We start from the raw sequence: 20,764 nt of genomic DNA on the forward strand, positions 1-20,764 counted from the left end.
AAAATTTTTATTTGTTTTCAATTAAAACAACCGTAAAATATAAGCATTTCCGTTTAAATAATTAACAAGGTATTGCGGTCGAGGTCGAGCCTTCAGTTCGCTAATCCGTTTCCATTGAGCTGTGAAAAGGGACGTGGATCACGTGGCTTGAAAGATTTCCCCGACGTACACGTGTGAGGAAGAGGAGCAATCCTTACGCAGCACGTGATGCAGTGACGCGCCACAGCATCGGGTGCGTTGATTGGTCGAATGTCAGCCAATGGCATGTACCCGCTGCGGACCCAGTTCCTGGTGAATGGGGATGCCAGCGCAAAAGATGTTCGTACTGTATTAATGGTAATAATTAGCGAAATCAACGTAATTGGTGATTATGTTTTATACTGTCGTGTTTTCGGTGGTCCTGGGAGCCGTAGTTACTGTTGTGGTTGAGCTGTTGGTGTACTACCGCTTGCTGCTGAAGAGACCTCCCGAGCCCAAACCGCGTCCTCCACGACATCCGAAGGTTCAGGAAGGCGCGGCGGTTCGCGAGTCTCTTCAGGCGGATCCCGAGCGGGGCGAGCAAGGCGCAGCGGAGAGCTGCGACTTCCTCAATGCCGTGGTGTTCTTCGTGTTCCGGGAGCTCAGAGACTCGGCCGCCGTACGTCGTTGGCTCGTCGGTAAGATCCGCGTGGAGTTCGAGGAGCTGTTGCGGTCACGCACAGCAGGACGCGCGCTTGAGGCCCTCGCGCTCCGTGACGTGTCGCTGGGATCGCGCGTACCCGAGTTCCGCTCCATGCGGCTCATGCGCGTGCCCGCGTCGGCGAGAAAGTTGGAGGGATTCCCCGAACAGCTGGACTTGGAGGTGTGTGCGTTTGCGGTCACACACACACACACACACACACACACACACACACACACACACACACACACACACACACACACACACACACACACACACACACACACACACACACACACACACTTTGGGACCCCCTACGTAACATCGCTTACTTACGGAAATAGCCCCCTACCCATACAAGAGTGCAATTATAGTTCATTAGTTGTTTTTCTGTGGTCAGGAGATTCCATGTTTCCTGTAAAGTGTAATGTTGCAGAAAGCGCTATAAATTAAAGGGAGTATTGGGCAACTCTGGAGAAAGACGTTACATAACTCTATTAATATTATTATGGCTAAAGGAGAGGCCCGAGCAACTCTTTCCTCCATACCCCTATCCTCTTTCCTCCATACCCCTAACCTCTTTCCTCCATACCCCATTACCCCATCCTCTTTCCACCTCACCCTATCCTCTTTCCATCTCACCCTATCCTCTTTCCATCTCACCCTTGTCCCCTTTCCTCCATACCCCTAACCTCTTTCCTCCATACCCCATTACCCCATCCTCTTTCCACCACACCCTATCCTCTTTCCATCTTACCCTATCCTCTTTCCATCTCACCCTTGTCCTCTTTCCTCCTCACCCTTGTCCTCTTTCCTCCATAACGCAGTCCTCTTTCTTCCATAACACAGTCCTCTTTTTCCATACCCCCATCCTCTTTCCACCTCACCCTTGTCCTCTTTCCTCCATAACGCAGTCCTCTTTCTTCCATAACACAGTCCTCTTTTTCCATACCCCCATCCTCTTTCCACCTCACCCTATCCTCTTTCCATCTCACCCTTGTCCTCTTTCCTCCTCCTAGCCTCTTTCCATCTCACCCTATCCTCTTTCCATCTCACCATATCCTCTTTCCATCTCACCCTATCCTCTTTCCTCCTCACCCTTGTCCTCTTTCCTCCTCACCCTTGTCCTCTTTCCTCCTCACCATTGTCCTCTTTCCTCCTCACCATTGTCCTCTTTCCTCCTCACCATTGTCCTCTTTCCTCCTCACCATTGTCCTCTTTCCTCCTCACCCTTGTCCTCTTTCCTCCTCACCCTTGTCCTCTTTCCTCCTCACCCTTTTCCTCTTTCTTCCATACCCCTGTCCTCTTTCCTTCTCATCCCTAAGAACAAGGTGATTAGATTTTGGTTCATGTTGAATACAGATCTGACCTATCAGTGGGATACAAAACATAAACTGTTAAGTCTGGTGGAGGAATGCGCTCTACCAAGTGTTCTTGTAACCGTTTCCAGACCGATGAGCATCGACAACTCTTTTTCTGAGGTCCTCAGAAATCTCTTTTGATCGGGGCATGACATGCTTCCACAACCCTATGAAGACCAGACCACCCAAGCTCACTCCTGATTGTCATCCCATTGATTGAAACACCTGACTGTAATTACCCCCTTATTTCAGCTGATTAACCTCGATGTTCACATACTTTTTCCGACGAATAAATTTAATGTTGGATTTGTCCAATAAATAAATGAAAAGGTAGATTTTTTTTTTTGTTTGTGCTCTTTGTTTAATCAGGTTCACTGTATCTATTATTAAGACTTAGATGAAGATCTGATCACATTCTTAGGTCTAATTTATGCAGAAATACAGACTATTCTAAAGGGTTCACAAGCTTTTTCTCACCACTGCATGTATACATTGCCACTGTTCGGTTGTACTAACAGGAAATGTTGAGAACCCAACACTGCGACACATCTCATCTACAGGATGTTTGTCGTATTCCTCGATTTCCATGAGTCCGTTGTTTTTTTGTTTTTTTTTTGTAATATTTTTTTATTTTTTATTCAGGAGCAGAACAATTATGGTTAACCATTTTGAAATTACCACTCTTTTGCTTAAATGCTGAAGATGATGTTTCAAAGATGATTTGAAACACATTTTGCGTTTGCAATGGCAGGTTAAAAGTGCCCTGCGAGCAGAACCGAGTCTGTGCAAACACACACAGCGTATGTGCAAAAGGCCTCATTTAGCATTCATACGTCATTTCGAAAGTCACTTATTGCATTGAGTGGGGCAGTGAACTTTTGTCTTTTATTGTTCAGCATCAGGATATAAGCCTGGTGTTAGCTTAATGGTTAAGTTGGCTGGCTTTGAGATCTTAGTGTCTTGAGTTAGGTCACCAAACGTTATTAACAAGACATCTCCCAAACCCCCATGATATTTTCTCACAGCTTCAAGTCTAAGCAGAACATTACAATTTGGTACCTTTTTGCTTTGCTCAATTTGTAGATCAAACATCTCACCTCAACTAACATATACTGTTACGGATTCGTCACTTCCGTTGTGGTGGTTTGCATCCACTGTAAATATTTCTGATTCCATGTACTATTATTGTGTTCAAAAGGTTTATTGTTCATGAACTGTTTTCAAAAGGTAAAAAAGTTAATGTTAAAGGAAACAGGAAACCGGATCGGGAACTGGACAACGAAGAGGAGGAAGAGGGAAAAAAGGGCGGAGCAAGTGGAGTCAGGCAAGAAAGCCGAGTTGCTCCGAGTTCGGAATCGAACGTTGGCGAGCAAGAGTCACTAGCAAACTTTCGGGTTTCCGGGAAAGGAATTCCTGCAACAGAGTTGTCATCGCTGTGACCGATCAACCTGCGTGTCAGGTTTTTGGCGGTGGATTCAGAGGAGAATTATCACCGGGCCGTTACGTCTCAAGCGCGGGTCGTCAGCCATTTTGACTCGCGCAGGACTTGTGCTTCGCTCGTGGTTTCGTCTCTTTTCGACCAGTTTCACCGCATCAGACGTCGATCTGGGGCGTGTGTGTGACGTGGCTTTTTGAAGGTTAATTCGTCCATACCCGAGGGTGTGATCTCTCAGTCGCCTGTAGGGCGCCTTTGGATTTCCCAGTCGCCTTGAGGGCGCCTTTGTGCAGCGTCGGCTGTGATTGTACTTGCCATCCGCACGGGATTCTGGTCTCGATTGGACATCGTTCTGGCGATCGCTGGAGCGAATCAACGTTGGCTTGAAGCCGGGAATAAGAGACATTGGGGAATGGTCTTGGTTCACTCACTTGGAGCACAGTGAGTTATATATTACAAAACTGATGGTACCATCATCGGACATATTGATTGTACTTTTGATTACTATTATTGTTGTACTGTTATTCTTGTGTGATCTTAATACAATATTTGTTTGTGAGTAACAATTGGTGTGGCTTCTCCATTGATCTTTGACATACAGAATAACACATTTTTCTGCCGTGACTCCTCTCGGGGCTCGGAGGTACACCGTGACCAGGGGGTCGGGGAGGAGCACGTAACAATACTGTATAACAAATAATGAGTTCCGTAGCAAAGTGTAGGCATACAAGCATTAACAACACACTGTACTGTTCCAATACACCATCGAACGGTTTCTCATACAGTGTGTGACACATAGAGCATGCAAGCATTAACAACACACTGTATTGTACCAATACACTGCCAATGTCTTTCATAAAGTGTGTGACACATGCAAGCATTAACATCGCACTGTACACTAATTATACTGTACACTGTACACACCAACACCATAAATAATTTGACACCAATTGTACCGATAAAATTGGTATATCGATATATCTCTGGACCCTGGCGCCTGCGAAAAACTGTGAATACTTGAAACACAGGGCCACAAATGTAGAAGCGGGTCAAATGTATGAACCGCGAATACGCGGGGTCCGCAAATGTCGGCTTATCGGATAAACAGTGTAAGTCACTGGAAATATCACTAACTCGACTCGAATGTGCGTATCCACTGAATATTGCACTATTTATCTGCATGATTGAGAACATGCTAGTCTCACCTCTTCATTGATGTCACCATTGTGCTCGGTAACTTTGAAGTTTCAAAATTGTCTGATGTTATATTTTTGTGATGCTCTTGCAATTGGCAGGTGGATTTGGAATACGGTGGAGGCTTCCACCTTGGAATTGACGCAGAGTTGGTGTTTGGAAAGTCGGCTTACCTGTTCGTGAAAGTGACTCGGGTGGCAGGGCGTATTAGGCTTCGCTTCAGCCGCCATCCCTTTACACACTGGTCGTTCACTTTCATTGAAGAGCCCGATATCCGTTTTGAGGTGAAGTCTCAGTTTGAGGGTCGACCCCTTCCTCAGCTCACATCCATCATTGAGAATCAGCTCCGCAAAGCAATCCGGAAGAAGCACACACTCCCCAACTATAAAATGCGGTATGTGACCCTCTGCTGCATTACCCTTTCACCTTCTGGAGTAGCTATATCGATATTCAATCCTTTTCTCCAAGCAACGAAGATTATGTTTTCAGTCTCCATTCATTGCTTTATTTACCCTTGCAGATGTAAGCCATTCTTTCCTCCACGGAGCTCGCCATGTGACGTTGATCTTTGGTTGCAGGACAGCAAGCTGAGTGAGGGGATGCTCCAGGTCACTCTCATAGAATGCAGCAGGTGCAGTATACATGTGATCATTAACAAAACATTGCTATCATATATGCTCTATCTAATTCAGCTGAATTGCAAATTTGCACCTGTTTTTTATCTAAATGGGTTGACATTAAGATGAATGCAAAATGAAAATAAAAACACCAGGGCTTGTCTAAAAGGACGTTCAGTAAGGGGCACTGCGGTTAAGATTATTCGGTGTCTAGCTATCTTATTGTATCTAAGTCGATTTTTATGTTGTCCGTTTTTGTTTTTCTACCTTGCACGAATATGCACTCGGCGCACATATCTGGGCCACATTCCATTTGGTTGGCCACATTCCATTTGGATTTGGAATGACCACATTCCATTCAGTTGCTCTGCCGATTTTTAAAAATTATTTATTTATTTATTTTAGATCATCCATGTACAGTAGATGTCACCTTTCTTGTTACTTTGGACATTTTTTTATTGGGTGTTTGGGTGTATCCGTGTCCTTACTCATTAATGAGGTTACATAATGATCCAGAGCAATGCAAAACAGGTGGGGTGAAAGACTGTCTCCTTGGAAGATCCCACATCATAACTTCACTCCTGGTATTTCGATATGTCCTTCTGAGTGCTGCAGGATTAGTGTGGTATTACATAGATCCATAGCTTTCTCAATCAGCTTGATTATTTGGGGGTTTATCTTGTACATTTGCATTCAATTTATTATCCATGAATGTGGGACACTGTCAAAAGCTTTTTTGTCGTCTATCCAGGCTGTGGACAATTTAGGTCTTCTTGTTTTTGTTTTGGAGTACGGCATTGCTTAGTTGTAGGTTATCTATTGTTCCATAGCATCCTCTGTTACTTCCCTTCTGTTCTGCTCCTTGGCCTGTTTCTGTGATGTGGTACATTGTTTCTGTGATGATTCCAATCAAAAGTTTGTATGTTGGCAGAATGTTATTGGTCTATGCTTGAGGTATTTGGGTTTCCTCAGATTTTGGGACGAGGAAGGTGTTATGTTATGTGAGCCACTCATCCATTACCTACTCCGCTTGGATAAGTTTGTTGAATCCTTGAGTTTAGTGATTATGTGGAGCATCTAGTTGCTTTTGCCAAAAATTTGGAAATCTATCCAGTCCTGGACTTTTAAAGTGTGGGAAAAAAAAAAATTATTTTCTTTTTTATGCCCCTCCGCCTCCGAAGGTGGCCAGAAGCATTTTGTTTTCGGGTTGTCTGTCTATCCGTAAGGGGCTAAACCTCGTTTTTCTCATCAAACAAATGTCCAATTGAGACTAAACTTTCAGGGTAAGAGTGACACCCATTTAGAATGTTATGATAATTGTGACGTCATAGGTCACGTGGTATGGCAGCCATCTTGGATTAAACGCAAATAATTAAAAAAATATTTATCGGAAACTGCTGAATGGCAAAATTTGAAACTTGGCACATTGTCAAATACTCCCAATGGGGAGCAAAGGCATGATAATGATATCATAGGCAGATTGTAACCAAAACAAAAATGTTTTAATCGAATTCCTTATTCTAAAAGTCTGAAATTGCATGTACATGATCCATGGCCGATTTGTATTGAAATATTAAATTTATGACATCATAGGTCACATGGTTTGGCAGCCATATTGGATTTAACCTAAAACCTTTAAAAAAACACCTTCTCCCAAACCACCAAATCGATTGACTCAAAACTTTACGTGTGTCATTGATTAGGCATGGCGATTAAAAGATGATTACGAAAACATCATTGGTCGCATGGTGTGGCAGCCATATTGGATTGAAGGAAAATATTAAATAATTATATCTCTGAAACCGCTTACCCTATCGATGCAAAATTTTACGAATATCATCTAACACCACTGTTGCATTTAGTTTGAAAATGATGATGTCGTAGGTCACGTGGTTTGGCAGCCATCTTGGATAGAAAAAGGAATCTTATCCGATCAACACGAAACTTCACAAACGTGATCCCCTAACCATACATATGCAGAGTGTACATTTTTAGGTCATATATCATGTGGTATGGCAGCCATATTAGCTTGAAAGCCGATATTTAAAAAAATCCCTTCCCTGAAACTGCTTCACCGATCGATGTGAAACCTGTCATGGCTGGTGAAAATGTGATAATTGAAAACAGATTTAATGGGAGGGGAAAACAGAAAACAGGATTTAAATCAAAATTGTTTATTTTTAGAGCAGTGAATGAGGGCATATACCTGTTGTGGGACTATAAGGAGGCATATTGGCATTGCTCTAGTTTCATCATTAAATATCACTGTGGGCATTTCCTTTCGGTATTGCTTTTTACTTTCTACGTTTTGGATCCAATCAGCCTCATTTTTTGGTGTTTTAGGCCCTCATAGATTCCTTTCCAGAAAATTTCAAGCTTATCTTTCCTAGGGAGGGAAGTATGGAGGGCTTGATATATTTTGCTCTGGTTTCCCTAGTTTGTGGTGGAATCTTTTCGTGTTGGCAAACAAAACCATATGTTTGAATATCTCTGGCTTCATGGGAGTTAAAAAAAACGTTCTTGCTATCATTTCTATTGTACACAGCTCTCTCCTTTCCTATTCCATCTCCAGGCGCTGATGTCATCGTCAGGCATCGAAGGGGGGCCAACGATAATGCATGCCGAAAGGGAGTACAGCAATACCCCGGCCTACGTCATTAATTGGTTCCATAAGCCGTGACGTAACTTGGTTTTTGACGTAAACCGGGCGTAATGCCTTAAAAATGCCTTAAAATGAAGACGAACACCGTAAAACTAGAGTAAATAACTCGCGAAAGTATATTACTATCGCTAAACCTTAAAGAACACTAAAACACATTTTAGTCATATTTTTAATGAGTAATGAACACAATTAATAAATGAATTTGTAAAGAATAATAAATAAAATTAATAAAATTATGTTATTCACCTTAAACTTGGCGTCTCTTTTGAACACAAAAAAACACGTTTTAGCCGTATTTTTTAAAGAGTAATGAACACTATATGCGGGGCTTCTTCGGCGACTCATCAAAACTAGTAGAGGCCTTGCATTTCTCGACATTAAGTAGGAACTGATCCAAAGTCCCTTGAATTGTGCACTTCTTCTTCTCAGTTACAATGGTCCTATACGGGAGAAAAAGGTCGCTGGTGCCATTCATCATTTTTGCGAAACGCTCGGCGTTTGGGTCTTGTACCTCAAATATTGCAAGACACTTGGAGAGGTGATAAAAACCTTTCTGCATTTCGGCTACGGTGAATTTCATTGGCTCTGGTTCTGGAAGCTCATCCTCTTCGCGGCGCTCTTCCTTCAACGCCATTAAGTCCTCATTAGTTAAAGGCTGCTTGTCTGCCTCGATCAAACCGTCGAAATCCTCCTCCTCCAATTCCATCTCCAGGTCAGCACTGAGGGAAACCAAGTTTTTAGACACAGCCTTGACTGGCACATCAAACCCTGTGAAATCATTAACAAGGTGGGGGCACAAACGCTTCCACACCCCATTCATCGCCGACTGCGTAACCTCCAACCATGCAGCATTGATGTTAAGCACTGCCTGGTAGATGTTATAGTTTTTCCAAAACTGCCGGATGTTGATGCCTTCCTCCTCCGACGTTGCATCGACAGCCTGACGAAGAGTGTGGCGAAGATAGTAGCGCCTTAAAAAGCGCGATCACACCTGGTCCATAGGCTGGATGGGCGATGTGGTGTTGGGTGGCAAGTACACCACCTTCACATTGAGGTCGAAATCACCAAGGTTAGTGGGATGGCCAGGTGCATTGTCCAAAAGCAGCAGTAATTTAAATTGAATTTTCTTCTCTCAACAATAGCTCTTGACAGCCGGGATGAAATGATTGATGAACCATTCTTCAAAAATTATGACTGTTACCCATGCCTTCATATTATTCATCCAAATGACGGGAAGAGACGCATTCGGGATGTTCTTAAGTGCCCGGGGGTTCGCCGCATGATACACCAAGAGCGGCTTCAGCTTGAAGTCGCTGGTGCAATTACCCCCAAGCATTAGCGTTAGCCGCTCCTTCGCGACTTTGTAGCCTGGCATGGTCTTCTCCTCCGAGATAAAGGATCTGTCGGGCATCCTCTTCCAAAAAAGGCCCGCTTCGTCGACGTTGAAGATTTGCTCGGGCAAGAATCCCTCGTCCTTAATGATCTTCTTCAATGTGGCAGGAAATTCCTCGGTGGCTACGGTGGCGGCAGCTGCGGCTTCGCCCTGAATCTTGACGTTGTGCAAGCTGAAGCGCCGTTTAAAGCGTGCAAACCATCCAGAGCTTGCAACGAAGGTTGTGTCCTTATCCTCCGGGTACTTCTTCAGAAGATCCTGGAACAAAGACTTCACCTTCTCCTGTATCAGCAGCTGGCTCATTGGTATGCGTTCATGGGTCTGGCGTTCGATCCACAACGAAAGGAGTCTCTCCATCTCGTCTTAAATCTGACCCCTCTTCACATTCATGACAGCAGTCTTTGCCGACGGCGCTTTTTCAGTGACGTATGCGAGAATACGTTCCCTATCATGAATGATGATCGATACCGTCGACCGTGGCAGCCCAAAGGCATGCGCTATCACCGACACTTTTTCACCTTTTTCATACCTTTTAATCAGATTTAATTTATCTTCTATCTTAACCACATTATGCTTGGAAACACTAGCACTATCCTTCTTAGGACCCATAGCTAACACAGACACAGTAAAGGAATAATCACAAAAATAACAGCGAAAGGCAAAGCAAGCACGCGACCGCAGCACAGGACAAAATGCATATGACGTCGCCTTTGTTTTGAATGAGAACCAGCAGCTACGCGTACGTATACTGTACATACATTTTAAAATATTTTTAATGTGCTTTTTATTGTATTTTAAATTGTTTTTTTAGCTTCTTTTATTGTTAATTTTTATGTACTATTTTATTTATTTTAAATATATTTTTAAGGAAAAAGTAGTTTTTTTCACGTCCTCCTATTATGATGAAGGAGTGACGTAAAGTCGCACATAATGACATTCGCTGAACTGAAATTTACTCTAGAAGAGTGGCGTAAAGTCGGATTTGACGTAGGTCGAAATGGCGTAAAACGCGGTATTGCTGTACTCAGTTTTCACTCGGTTTGTTTTCTTGTTTGTTTTCTTGTTTGTTTTCTTGTTTGTTTTCTTGTTTGTTTTCTTGTTTGTTTTCTTGTTTTTTTTCTTGTTTGTTTTCTTGTTTGTTTTCTTGTTTGCTACTTGTGAAAATCGAAGAATTTTCATGTATATTGGTTGGTCTTGTGCGTTATTCTGTCTGTTTGTCTGTTTGAATGTCAATCGCCTACAGGTCACAATTTTATACCGATATTTACGAAACTTCAACAAATGGTAGAGTTGGTCATAAAGAATAAGTCTATTGACTTTGAGGTCATAAGGTCAACATAGGCCAAAGGTCAACAACTTAAGGGGGAATTTCTAAAATCCTCACTTTTCATCCGATTGACTTGAAATTTGAAGAGGATTTGCATATCACATCACTGAATTCAACAACCAATTATTTTTGAGGTCAGCCTAGGCCAAAAGGTCCACATAGGCCAAAGGTCAACAACTTATTTTAGGGATTCCACAAATATCGTGCTATGCACAACATATTTTTGTTTGTCCAGGTGATATCTCAGCCATCCTTTGAGCTAGGAAGCTGACATTTGGGCACAATAGTGAGCACATGCTTTGTGGTATTTGGTATTTTTTGGCAAAATGGTATTTTTCAATTTTTGATTAATCAATTAATTGATTCATTACTTAATTATCATCGATTTTTTAAGTACTTATTTTCATTTCTTTCTCATCTGTGCAATATCTCAGGCACCTTTTGAGCTCGAAAGCTGATATTTTGGCGTGACAGTGACCAAGTGATTTGGCTATAAAGGATATTATTTATTTATTTAGTAATCGATTAATTATTAAACTTTTCGATGAATAGCTTGTTTAGTCAATTTTTAAAGAGTTACAGATTCGAATGAAACGGTGGTTGTTTAGGTAAGCTATTAGCCAATTGATTACAAAATTAATTATTTTACGATTAATTTGTTTTTTTATTTTAATCCTTATTTATTTATTTATTTTCTTTCTCATCTGGGCAATTATGTCAGGCACCTTTTGAGCGAGGAAGCTAATATTTTGACATGAACAGTGACCAAGTGATTTGGCTGTAAAGGGTATTTTTGATTTATTGATCAATCAATTAATCGATTAATTATTTGATTGTTTATTTTCAAAAAGTTACCCATTCAGATGAAGCAGTGGTGATTTAGCTATGCTATTAGCCAATTTATTATTAAATTCATTATTTTATGATTACTATTTATTTCTTTTAATTACACAATTAATTCAATTATTGCACACCGCTCCCTCCCAGTTCCATCTCCATGTGCTGGAAATGGTGCCCTGGCAATGTCGCGCGCTGGATGACATGTTATTTTTTCATTTGGCATGAGGGTGGTGTACTTTGAATATAGTTCCACTGCTTACTGATCGGTTTGAAAAGTGGTACAGTTGTTGGATGGATGTATCATAGTGGACTGTCACAATAGTTTTATTTTGAGGTCACATGACACAATCCAAGATTGCGGCCATAAATTGGTTATCTCCAGTTATCAAAATATTGGTCACCACTTCTAACCATTTTCCCCAGTTACTTCTGTAGAATTATACGATTAACACTGTTGTGGGGAACAGATCACACAATCAGAGATGGTAATGAAACGGTGGAAAGTTTTAAAATCTGAGCAAGCAGCAGCCACTCAAGGGGGGATCAGAGGGCACTAAACTGCAGCTCCGACAAGTCCAGCATGTGTTTTTTTTTGTGTTCCACACATATAGCGTAATCAAAAAAAAATACAAACTACCTTTGGCCCCTCAAGTTGGTAACTGTAAGTGCTCTAGCTCACGGACTATACGTTGTTTCCTTGTTACTTTTTTGTTGAAGAGCAGAGCCTCTGAAAAACACTGTGTGTGTGTGTGTGTGTGTGTGTGTGTGTGTGTGTGTGTGTGTGTGTGTGTGTGTGTGTGTGTGTGTGTGTGTGTGTGTGTGTGTGTGTGTGTGTGTGTGTGTGTTGTGTGTGGGTTTTCCTCCCTCCAAACGTCCGTCCATGTGTGTCCCTGCGCCATTATTTCCTGTGCATTGAATTATGGGTAGATGGCAACATTGAAATGCTGGTTAGGTATGTAATGTGGTGACATTGTCTCTATGGTAATTTCCTGTTTTGTGTGTTTTTGCTGCCAAGGAGTAGTGTTTTGTCTATTTGTATGTGGGAATAACATTGGTATACAGTGCATATATCTCTCCGTTGGCTGAGGTCCTAACGGAGATGTATTGGCGTAAAAGGGCTGAAATGAACAAGATGCTAAGCAAGGTGTTGGCTTAACGGTTAAGGTTGTGGCTTAAGATCTTAGGCTCTTAAGTTTGAGCCCCTGTCGTGCTGTTAAATAACACCGGGTGGGTTGACTCAGCTTGTCATCCTTCCGAGGTCGGCAAAATGAGAACCAGATTACTGGTAGCAGGGGCACTGCATCAGTGGTGCAGTCACACTTCCAGAAAAATGATGCAACCAGCAGCCACAGGTGCTGGGGTCCTTGGACTGATGATCCAGGTGAGCGAGTAGTATTGCAAATGAGGAAAGGCAACGGCAAACTACCCAGCATAACCCTTTCCCAGGAAATGCTTCTGCAGCATCGATGGTCTGTTAGGAGTATGGTACATTGATGATGGTGTTGTTTAAGGCCTCAGTCACACCGGATCGTACGATTTCTGGATCGTGCGATTGATGGCAATCTGGCCGAGGTACGACCAAGGGTCAATGTTTGCTACGCTCTCCATTTGCGATCGCAAACAGCGATTGGTCTTAGGGGTCATCGTACGATTGGTGGTACGTGTGGTTGTGCGATCACCAGGCCAAGCCTCGGTTCCGCAGCCCGTCACCGTGGCCTGGCAGCTGCCCACCCAGGTGACCACTCAGGCGGCCACCCAGGACTGGCCCCAGGCGCCGACTTACCAGCAGCATGACCAGTACTGGCCCCAGGCCCCAGCACCACAGCGGCTACCTACGGGACTGTCGTCCCTGAGCTTATCAGGGCTGAGCCGACCCCAGTTATCCCCCATGCCAAGTAGCGGTACCGGTAATCCGACTGCGACAACCACTGAGTTGCGTACTTCCGACACTGGAACACAGTTAGTTTTGAGTAATCATATCCTGCAGGGGGGTGACCACTTGCACGAGTGATGGACTTGCACAATTTATGTGTTTTCTAGTGTAATTTCGGGGATATTTCAATATGTTTGAGACAATGAAAGGTATTATTGCATGTTATGTTTTGTTAATAAAATGATGATACATTGAAATTTAAAGTTGTTTGTACTAACTTTTTAGCTTACCTGACCGAAGGGTAGCGTATGCTATTGGCGTGATGTTTCGTCCGTCGTCCGTCACTGTGCCACTGTGGCCTGGCAGATTCTGCACACTACTTTACCACTACCTAGGTCTACTTACTTAGTTCTACTACTTAGTACTACTACTTAGTACTACTACTTAGTTCTACTACTAGGTTCTACTTAGTTCTGCACATTACTTTATTGTGTTAAAGATTTTACTTTGACAAAGAACTTTGTTTGTGTACACATGTGATGATTTAATTTGTATTTAAAATAATATATTTTTCCAATGTAATATAAACCAGTCATTTATTACTCAGACCATAAACAAACAATAAAGACAACTAATTATTATTTTTTCTCCAGACATACCATGAAATAGCATGTTTATTGTACAAGTTTATTTTACAATAGATTTGCAAAAATATATCATACACACAGCATATAATATTATGATACACATAGCTCAAAAAAAATAATCAAAATTCAAACATTCACACAACAGTTCCTAGATCATTTCATCCTGCCATGGGACACTGCCGACGTTGTTGTAGTAGTGCTTGAGGTAAACGTGCACAGCCTTGGCTTCCCGTGTAGCACGATTCCCGCCTTGCACGTTCTGCATGTCCTGAAGCACTGCCTCGTTCCTCCAAGCACCAGGGATGATCTGGTGGTCATTCCCCTCACGGTCAACGTCACGGTTCTGCAGTCCAGGGTACCGAATCCGCATCATGTTATGCAGGCAGAGGCACGCACTCAAGATATTCTTGACAGTCTCATGTTCCTGTTGCATGGTCATGAGGAGGCACCTCCAGAGGTGGGCGAGTATTCCGAAAGCGTTATCCACTATCCTGCGGCCACGAGAGAGTCGGTAGTTGAAGATACGCTCTTCCACGGTCATGTTCCTATGTCCAAAAGGCTTCATCATCCAGGTCCGCTAAAGACTGGTGGTACCAACAATCGTAAGGTCGTGCAACCAGTCGGGACAGGTCGTGACTTGTCGCACTATCGATCGTGAGGTTGAACGACAGGTGGCACCACCAATCGTCAGGTGGCAGAACCAGTAGCACGACCAATCGTGCGACTACTTGACCCGCGATCATGCACGACTGGTGGTACGACCATGTCAGACCTGTTTGCGACCTCTTACGATTTGGAATCGCAGGTCAGAAGTTTTGAACATGACCATCGACCTTGCTGCGACTGATTTTGCTCTGGCGATCACCCACGACCTCTGTGGCCAGTCGCGCGCTCTTTCTACGATTTTCCCGCGATTAACAAAATTTTCGGTCGCAGCTAGGTCGTAACCTGGTCGCAGGCCCGATGTGACTGGGGCTTAATATATTTATTTTGAGCTGTTTGGCCTGCCTGTTGTTCGGCAATCTTTTATAAATGACTAGAATACAGTCGTGGCCAAAAATATTGGCACTCTTCCACTTTTTTAAAATAACTCACAATTTTCTCTAAAATTAAGTTGATATTGACAAAAGTATTTGGTCTTCACAATTCTTTATTTCACTGTTAATATTACAGAACCTTTGTTTTTGATTCAGAACTTAATATATCCCTTTAAATCATAAAATAAAAAGAAATGGCATTGACAAAATTATTGACACCCGAGACTTAATATTTGGTAGCGCAGCCTTTGGACAAAATAACTGCAGTCAAGTGCTTCCGATAGCCATGGATGAGCTTCCTACACCTTTCTACTGGCAGTCTGTCCCACTCTTCTTGTGTGAACTGCCCCAGTTCTCCCAGATTTTAAGGGTGCCTTCTCCCAACTGCTGTTTTCAGATCTCCACACATGTGTTCAACGGGATTTAGATCTGGACTCACTGCTGGCCACTTCAGAACAGTCCAGCGTTTTGTCTTGAACCATTCCTGGGTGCGTTTTGAAGTGTGTTTGGGGTCATTGTCCTGCTGCAAGACCCATGACCTTTGACAGAGACCCAGCTTTCTGACACTGCGTTGAAAATTGCGCTCCAAAATGTCTTGGTAATCTCCTGATTGCACGATGCCTTGCACACATTCAAGGCATCCAGTGCCAGAGGCAGCACAGCATCCCCAAAACATCACTGAACCTCCTCCATGTTTGACTGTAGGAAAGGTATTCTTTTCTTTGAAGGCTTCATTTTGTTTTCTGTAAATTTAAAGATTATGTCCTTTACCAAAAAGCTCGAATTTGGGCTCATCTACCCACAGGGCATTCTCCCAGAAGGATTTTGGCTTGTTCAAGTGTGTTTTGGCAAACTGCAGGTGTGTTTTGGCAAACTCCAGTCAGACTTTGTTCTGCCACTCTCTCAGCAGTGGGGTATTCTGGGTCTCCGACCACAGAACCCCCTTTCATTGAGTTGGCGACGGATGGTGCGAGTTGAAACTGTCGTACCTTGTGTCTGAAGGTCAGCTTGAATCTGTTTGGCAGTTGATCAAGGTGCTTTCTCCACCATTCAAACAATCCTTTGTTGCAATCTTCCATCAAGTTTTCTCTTGCGGCCACGTCCAGGGAGGTTGGCTACAGTGCCATGGGCTTTAAACCTCCTGATAACATTACGTACGGTGAATAGAGGAACATCAAGGTCTCTAGAGATGGACTTGTAGCCTTGAGATTGTCCATGCTTGTCTTCAATCTTGTGTCTGACCTCCTCAGACAATTCTCTGGTTTTCTTTATTTTCTCCATGCTCATTGTGGTACACACAGTGACACAAAACAGCAGAATGACCTCTTTTCTCCATTCAAGCTAGTTGAATGAGTGATTTTTATATTACAGGCACCTGCAACTCACCACAGGTGAGTTCAATTCCAAAGTAAAGGAGAATCACCTGCTTGAAATCTAATTATTTCTAACAACTTCTAAAAGGTGGCAATATTATTGTCTGGGACATTTTAGGATTTCTGTGTGGAATAAGCTAAGATTTCGTATTTTTTTTTGCAGATTTTTTTGTTTTGTTCCACTGCAAACCAGAGAAATACATATGTGGGTACCAAAATATTTTTTAATTTCACCAATTCTATTTTTCAACAATTCAAATTTAATTTCAAGAAATACATATGTGGATACCAAAATATTTTTTTATTTCAACAATTTTCTGGAAGAAATGGTGCATTATTTGAAAAAAGTGTAAGGGTGCTAATATTTATGGCCACGACTGTATAAGGCCTGTCGTCGACCGGACGCAGGCACACCACGACTGAGCTATTTTTATATATCAGATGTCACAGATTTGAATGGTCATCTACATTATGTACATAAAAAGACAAAGGTATTGTGACCGTGCACCTTCCCCATATCTCTCTTTCAAATACAGGATTATTTTTTCACCACTATCCCCCATTATGTTGTTTTGCTGATGGCAATAAATAAATGAGCTTTTTCACCTTTGTTTTTGTTTCAACGTTAACAAGCACCACCGATTCTGCAGGTTGTTCATCCGAGGACCCCGAGAACAAGAGGTTGTCATCCACTGCACTTTGGAGCTCAACGAAGAGGAGTGGAAGGAGAAAGAACGTAATATCATTCGTGAGGTACGGCAATTTATTCCTGTCATTTTTATATCCTTTTACCTACAGCATCAAAGGCTCATTTCCAAAGCAGCTTTTACAAATAATACATGCATGACAGGGACATTATGGGACACTAGGGGGACACTCGTCTAATTTGCTTGGATTACAAGGATGTTGTGAAATGATGGTTACGTGCTGTGCTTACGTATTAGATCATTGCCAAGGGTCTACTTGCATTCGGTTTATTTTACCTTGTTTTCCTTCATATGTATTTTTGAGAAATTCTCAAAATGGTGTTTTCATGTGCCTCTGCTTTATGCACTTGACATTCTGCAAATAAAGTGGAAAAATATATGTTCATGGTGCGCATGACATGGTTACGTCGGTGAAATTTCCTCGAAATCAGACTTTGCCGCATCACTGTAATAGACTGCTAAGACAGGGGGTGGGAGGGCAGGGTAAACCCAGATGGAATGGCTGGGAAACTGATCATTGGCAAACGGTCAGATTTATGTTTACTACATTTCAACCGTGATCAGATCACACCTGATGGACACGTCATCGGGGATCCAAAATATGTATGAAGCTATCATCAGCAATGAAGCTATCATCAAGTGGTTCACGGCCACCGACCGGTATGGTGACTCTGCAACTGCTACTCTCAGCCGCTCTGCATCCGGGAAACTCGCACCCTCCCTCGTCGTCAAGTTAGGTGATGTAGACTGGTTCGGAGCAACTGTGACCTCTTAACCAAGGTGTTCGCGTTTTGTGGCTTGGCGTGGCGAGTCCCCAATGTCGGCAGTGAGATGAAGATTGATTCAACACAATAGTCTTCAAATAAATCAATTGGAAGTACATTAATTACCTCGTGATTGAAAAGGACTGAATTATGACGAAGAGTAAATTCACTTAAATGAAAATAAGCAAAAATACTAAACATTTACAATAGACAGAGTACATCTATAGACTAAATTACAATAGACTAAATTCGTAATTTTCACATGTAATCTATAAGTGTGTGTGTGTGTGTGTGTGTGTGTGTGTGTGTGTGTGTGTGTGTGTGTGTGTGTGTGTGTGTGTGTGTGTGTGTGTGTGTGTGTGTGTGTGTGTTGCGCTCTCTATAACCCCAAAACCATGAAATCTAGCAGCCCGAAACTTTGCATGCATACTAAGGGAACTCTGAGTGAGTGCATGAATGAAAACTGGGTATTTGGGTAGTAAACACTCCTTTTGTAGATAATTTAGGGGGGTGCTCATCATAAAAAGCCTTACCAAGATGGTGGCAAACCTTCTTGGTCAGCCTGATTTCACTTCGCAGAAACCGCTTTTTTTTCAGTCTGCTCAAATATGCTTTGACTTGGAACAGGCCTCTGGTGTACATTTGAAGATGTGTCTTCTATCATTGAATGAAGGTACCCTCTTGAGGAAACAGGTACATTTTGATTAACATTCATGGAGATGGGTATTTGGAGATTGATTCAATGGAGGTATTATTCAATGGAGAGGAAATTAGGTAATGCATGTTTTGTTTGCAGCGATCACGGCAGCGGTCTAATATGCACCGCCCAATGAAGGTACGTACTCATAATGCAGAGGAAAGAAAACGGTGAAGTCTCTAGCAATGACAAAATCTTTTGTTTTTTGCCCCGATTTTTCAACGCTGAATAGTGTGCAAGTACAGGATCTATAAACAAAGTGAAGGACATGTAATTCACATGGTATGTGAATTAAATAAACATTAGAGGCGACGAAAATCGGCTTGGAAGTGAAATGCCTGCGTACATAATTAATTGTCGGGAGAATGGGGAAATTCACAAGAGATACATTTTTACTTCTTCTTTTGCAAGTTGTTACATGCACGTACACTTTAAAGCTATATGAAATGTGCACATCCACTTTTGTACACCACATTATCTCTGAGTTTATGTACATTAAAAAAACTAAAGCAACGCATTGAAAACTGAACAAGATACGTTTTCATTACACCTTTGAGTGGTATTATTCAATGTTTGTTCGTTTGCGAGCCTTGGCGATACAATCGACAGTGGTCAGTGGTTGTTGTTTTTTGAAAACAAAATTACAAATTGACATTCAAGACTATGTTAAGGTGATAAAGTAAAGAAGTATTCTCCATATTCACACAAGAAAATACAAATATGAATGTGTGTTCCGTTGTCTTAGTTAAATCTGATAAAAGTTTAAAATGTAATATAAGACAAGTAAACTTAGTAGTAAGCATAATTACGCTTCGGAGAGTGCCGGCAACAGTACGAGTCTCATCCCTGAAGGGAAGCCCATGTTGTAATCTCTCAAAAATCTTTAAAATGGTACATGCTGTTTAACCTGTTTGAACGTACCCCATTTAGTTCAATCCTGTACTAATGCCGGCAGATGGAACTTCCAGTTTTACATCCATCTGAGGGATGGCAAACACTGATGAATCGGCCTGCCTATGGAAATGTAGGCGGTTACCCTCCCATCCCCATAATCCCGCCCAAACGCACTCCCCAGGTCCTCGTCTCGCTTAAGCCTCCTTAAGTTCCATGAGGAACAAGCATTCTGAGTATTGCGCTGCAATACATGTCCCCTACTGGCAGTCTGTCGTCCGGAAAACTGTTGGGGAAATTACCAAAGTTCAAAGTGCCATAACTTTGTCAAAAATGATCGAAATGTCGTGAAGTTCGAACTTGATCTGTAACGTATCATGAGGAAACCATGTACCAGGTTTGAAATCATTAGCATTAAGAGTTTAGAAAAAAAGTCTGGAAAACTGTTCTTTGCGTGACGGACTGACGGACTGACGGACTGACGGACTGACAGACTGACAGACGGAGGGACGGAGTGCAAACCTATAGTCCCCTCCGGTGTACTGGGTACTGGGTAAATAAATCTGGGTAAACCAATCCCTCCTCAAGTCCCGTAAGGGGGTAATGCTGTGTGTGTGTGTGTGTGTGTGTGTGTGTGTGTGTGTGTGTGTGTGTGTGTGTGTGTGTGTGTGTGTGTGTGTGTGTGTGTGTGTGTGTGTGTGTGTGTGTGTGTGTGCGTGCGTGCGTTAGCTCATCTACCTTCCTTTGACCCAAAGGGGGAAAAAAACATATATAGCTGTTTCATTTTATGTATTGGTGCATGTAACAGATTAATATAATCCATATGCTTGCACTATATTATTGCTTGGATAATATACCAATGGGATCGCAGCCAGATGGGGGAAAGATTGATTTGAAAATTGGATGAGAGTTTGACTTACACTGAGATCTCGATGAAGCAGCTCTTTTACCCACCAGAGGGCATCATTTCACCATTCACTGATGCTTGATACACATCCACTTTTGCAAACCTTTGCAAACACGTGAGTTGAAGATGTGCTTTTAGCGTACTGCACCAGATTGTAATGGAGGCCACCAGACAAAATGGCGGAAAAACCTCTATTGAACAAAAGCTATTTGTTCCATAGCCAGAGTACATAGATGAGGATGACAGATTGTTGCTGATTGATGAGGATGATTGAAATATTCTCCATCCATTACCTTCTAGGATTTGATCATTTCTTATTTGAAGGAAAGGGTTGAATTGACTGGAACCATTTTCCATCTGATACCTTTTTCAATATTTTCC

At 42.3% G+C, this 20,764-nt stretch overlaps 1 protein-coding gene across 1 annotated transcript; it reads left to right on the plus strand.

The window, feature by feature from the left end:
* Window positions 1–239: 239 nt before the first annotated feature.
* Window positions 240–20,383, plus strand: LOC144889347 (PDZ domain-containing protein 8-like). The gene is made up of 10 exons (XM_078769540.1): window positions 240–841; window positions 4,750–5,042; window positions 5,169–5,279; window positions 17,068–17,170; window positions 18,486–18,581; window positions 18,685–18,755; window positions 18,892–19,009; window positions 19,143–19,256; window positions 19,541–19,660; window positions 20,285–20,383. Exons 1-10 carry the CDS (start codon window positions 371–373, stop codon window positions 20,381–20,383), a joined length of 1,596 nt encoding a protein of 531 aa, XP_078625666.1. The 5' UTR covers window positions 240–370.
* The last annotated feature ends 381 nt before the right edge of the window (window positions 20,384–20,764 follow it).

The sequence above is a fragment of the Myxine glutinosa genome, unplaced genomic scaffold (genome assembly GCF_964187855.1).
Source record: "Myxine glutinosa unplaced genomic scaffold, kmMyxGlut1.1 SCAFFOLD_2941, whole genome shotgun sequence".
Lineage (NCBI taxonomy): Eukaryota > Metazoa > Chordata > Myxini > Myxiniformes > Myxinidae > Myxine > Myxine glutinosa.